Source organism: Branchiostoma floridae, unplaced genomic scaffold (assembly GCF_000003815.2).
Source record: "Branchiostoma floridae strain S238N-H82 unplaced genomic scaffold, Bfl_VNyyK Sc7u5tJ_1550, whole genome shotgun sequence".
Classification (NCBI taxonomy): domain Eukaryota; kingdom Metazoa; phylum Chordata; class Leptocardii; order Amphioxiformes; family Branchiostomatidae; genus Branchiostoma; species Branchiostoma floridae.
Genome location: NW_023365750.1, coordinates 17,335 through 20,688, shown reverse-complemented (window position 1 = coordinate 20,688; position 3,354 = coordinate 17,335). Strand labels below are relative to the sequence as shown.

Genomic DNA, 3,354 nt, shown 5'->3' with positions numbered 1-3,354 from the left:
TGTTGGACCAGTATCTTATCCGGTATATCGTGCGTTGCACCAATAGGTACGCCCGGCAGAGGCGAAGGGTATTCCGCAAAGAAAGGCGCTCGCGTTGGTCACCAACCTCGACCACCGAGCTGAAAGCCATAACCAGAAGGTCACATCAAGGTTTGACGCTAAGGCCACTGAGAGGTTTCGGTTTATATGTAACATTAACAACATCTCCTCTCCCTAAGTCAGAAACTTTATGGTTGAGACAAGCTCAACTGCTCACTGTGATTGAGGAATAACTAATCCACATTGGACCAAAGACACTTTTTACCTGGATGCTTGGTGATTCTCTCCAGGCGAACAGGACCGATCCGGAACGCGTTTGTTCCAGCCGGAAACTGTTTGTCCAGCCAGCTGAGCTTCTGCCCGCTGTACCCCCGCTCTGGGTGGAGAGACGGGATCAGTTCAGACGACAACCACTCCCAGGCGTCGTCTACTGTGGCGACCTGAGAAGATAGTGTTAAATCATGACATATAAACTTGCTGATAAATGACTAATTGTTGGGATGGTCAATGCTTGCAAAGATCAGAGCAGTTACCACTAATAGAAATCTGCATAGGCGATAATGTAAAAGTTAGCAAGTTCAGGGTGTCATAATCTAATCCGTGAACATTCCAGGTCATAAGAACTCACCCCACACAGCAGCCCGCTTTCTCAAGTTTCCAAAAGTCTAATTTTTAAACTTTCTGACCAGCGAAAGATATCCCATCGGTCAAAACTGCCGCCATCTTGCTTTTTCATGACGTCATTTTAGGGACTGACTACTTCAAATTAGGGGTCAGCACAGGCCGAAAAGATGGACCGAAACCTAGTTTTTTTTTAATGAACCTGAACATCTGCAACCTACACTGCCTCACCAATATGAAATGTTTCTTACATTTTCCTGTTACAAGTCGAAAATAGGCTAAAATACTCTTTTTGAGCCTTCTGCGGCTGCGTCAATTAGGGTCATTGCCCATCATGGTCAAAGAGGTCATCATCGCCGGCTACTCACAGGTGTGTAATGCATAACGGTGATTTAACAGTTATGCCAACGGCCGACAAACCAACCAACCAACCGACCAACCAACCATAACTTACACAGGCAGTTTAAGGCCTGTGACAATTTTGGTCGAACATGAAATTCGAACCACTGCGTGACCTCAGGTAACCCCGCCGGGCCGGAGCGTTTTTAGAACGGTCCAATGTCAGTACCTAATGTTACACTGCGAAAACAGGAACTTACGATGCACGGGCCACACTAACTACTTTTCTTGAGACTTATTGATGTTGAATGCTAAAGATATTGATCTAGTATTTATCAAATATCGGCATAACTAGAAGCGGTTAACAAAAGGGCACCCCCGCGAGAGCTGCAAGTGGTACAGTCCGAACATGTGTTCCGACCCCCCGGGTGTGGAGTGGCGGGAAAACAGTGAGGCGCTCATACTTCAAGGAAACAGCAAAATAAAAATGCTATAAATCGGTATTTCTAGCCCAAAATGATTGTATGGCAGTTGACTGATGACTTATAAGGCTAACTGCTTGCGAAATTTCGCATTGATACAACAGCGATTTAACAGATACAGCCATAAAACATTCATATTTTACTATCGGTTAACGTTAACGTTACGTACAGTCAAACATGTCTTACTTGGGTGCAGTTCTTGTAGGGTAAGTAGTGTTTCGTCGGCCCCTGCCCACATCAGGGCACCAATTTTATTACGAGTTTTGGGCAGATTTAGGTTCATTAAGCCTTAGACCTTCAGGAATCAAGCGGGTCTTCTTGCAATATCTTTGATTTCCGTGGCTGTATTGATATTTGTACGAAAAATACCCAAAAAATGTCAAAAAATTCTGTTTTTGGCCCAAAATTGAGCCTTACCTAGGTATAGCGGCACGATCCCCAGGCATATTAGATATCACAGAGATATAATCTATTACTCCAGAAAATATGACTCAGTTAGACAATCATTTCATAGTGGGCACAGACCCATTTTAATAGCATCCCTATTTTTTACCCAAAAATGGTTTTTTAAACCCAAAATATTGAGGATGCACAATTTTCTTGTCATCATATTTTGAATATGGGTGAATTACGTTAACTGGCCAAAAATTGTTGAAAACAGATGGTTACATCAAAAGTTATGGCCATATAACTGCTCGACTGAGAATCTACAGGTGTCACAGGCCTTAAACTGCCTGTGTACCAAAATAGTGTAAAATGAACGCCATTTGGCGCTCAATTTTCTAAACATTTCTACCACTCTGTTATCGCCCGGATTGCTGTTTAGCCGGCCACCTTGAGAACAGCAGTTTTTGCAACCGTACCTCCTCATACTCGGATAGCAGGCTGTTCTCCAGAGAGGTCCTGATATGGTAGGCGTGTCTGTCGAAGCCCAGAATCCCGATGTAGAAGGCATTTCCAGTGAAGATGAGGAGAAACACCAGGAGCACCAGGATGTTTCTACCTGTTGTCATCCTTTCGGTCCAGTTCGGGTCATGGTCGGTCTTCCTCGGGACCGGTGGTAAAACCCTCCGAGCGGGAACTGAATCAGAAATACAGAACACCAATGACGTTAGCTGTATGAAATACTTTAGATAAAGACTCAATTTTGTCAAAAGAACGTTGAAGATGTTGTTCTATCTAGTTAATTGTTCTTCTTTTGAATAAATCATACAAAAAAAATGTTATACCCCATGCTCTGATAGTGAAAAAATACAAAGCCGCTTATTGACTAGGACTAGGGTAGTGGCAGTCTACTATAGTCTTACACGTGAAACTTTTGAAGACAAACCTGTATATTCTCTGCTCTTTTTCTTAAGGACACCGATTGGACAACGCCCTGTGTCCGATAAATCCTTCCCCAAAACTCCCCGAGCACAAGCGGTCACAGACCACACAATAGGTCCGATGATGACTGCCTTTGTGTAAGCAGTCAGAAAAATCTGCAAAGTACGTACAGCGGTTAAGTCACAAACAATCATAAAATGCATCGACAAAAACTAAAAACGTTTATTGGAATGTTTATTGTTAAAAAGTACTTACGAATTTTAAGGGATAATAAGTTTGTTATACTTGATCAGGGACATGGTTCGCCATCTTGGATTTTAGCCGATAAAGTCATTAAATTAGTATAATTCATTCATATCTATTTTCGAAAGATATACTTCATTTAATAACATTGTATCAATGCCATAAAGTAGCCGAAATCATGTACAATTGATTGATAGATCCGACATTTAGTAATTTTTGTCCAAAATACATGTCAAAACCCTGTTGCATAGCAAAACAAGAAAAAACGGAACCCTTTGCAACCTTTCTCAATCTGTGCCAACTA

The 3,354-nt window shown here is 42.1% G+C and overlaps 1 protein-coding gene across 1 annotated transcript; it reads right to left on the bottom strand.

Moving 5' to 3' along the window:
- Positions 1–272: 272 nt before the first annotated feature.
- Positions 273–2,964, bottom strand: LOC118408056. Its single transcript, XM_035808674.1, has 3 exons — positions 2,812–2,964; positions 2,345–2,562; positions 273–479 (listed from the first exon to the last, which is right to left on the bottom strand). Exons 2-3 carry the CDS (start codon positions 2,492–2,494, stop codon positions 273–275), a joined length of 357 nt encoding a protein of 118 aa, XP_035664567.1. The 5' UTR covers positions 2,495–2,562; positions 2,812–2,964.
- Between the last annotated feature and the right edge of the window lie 390 nt (positions 2,965–3,354).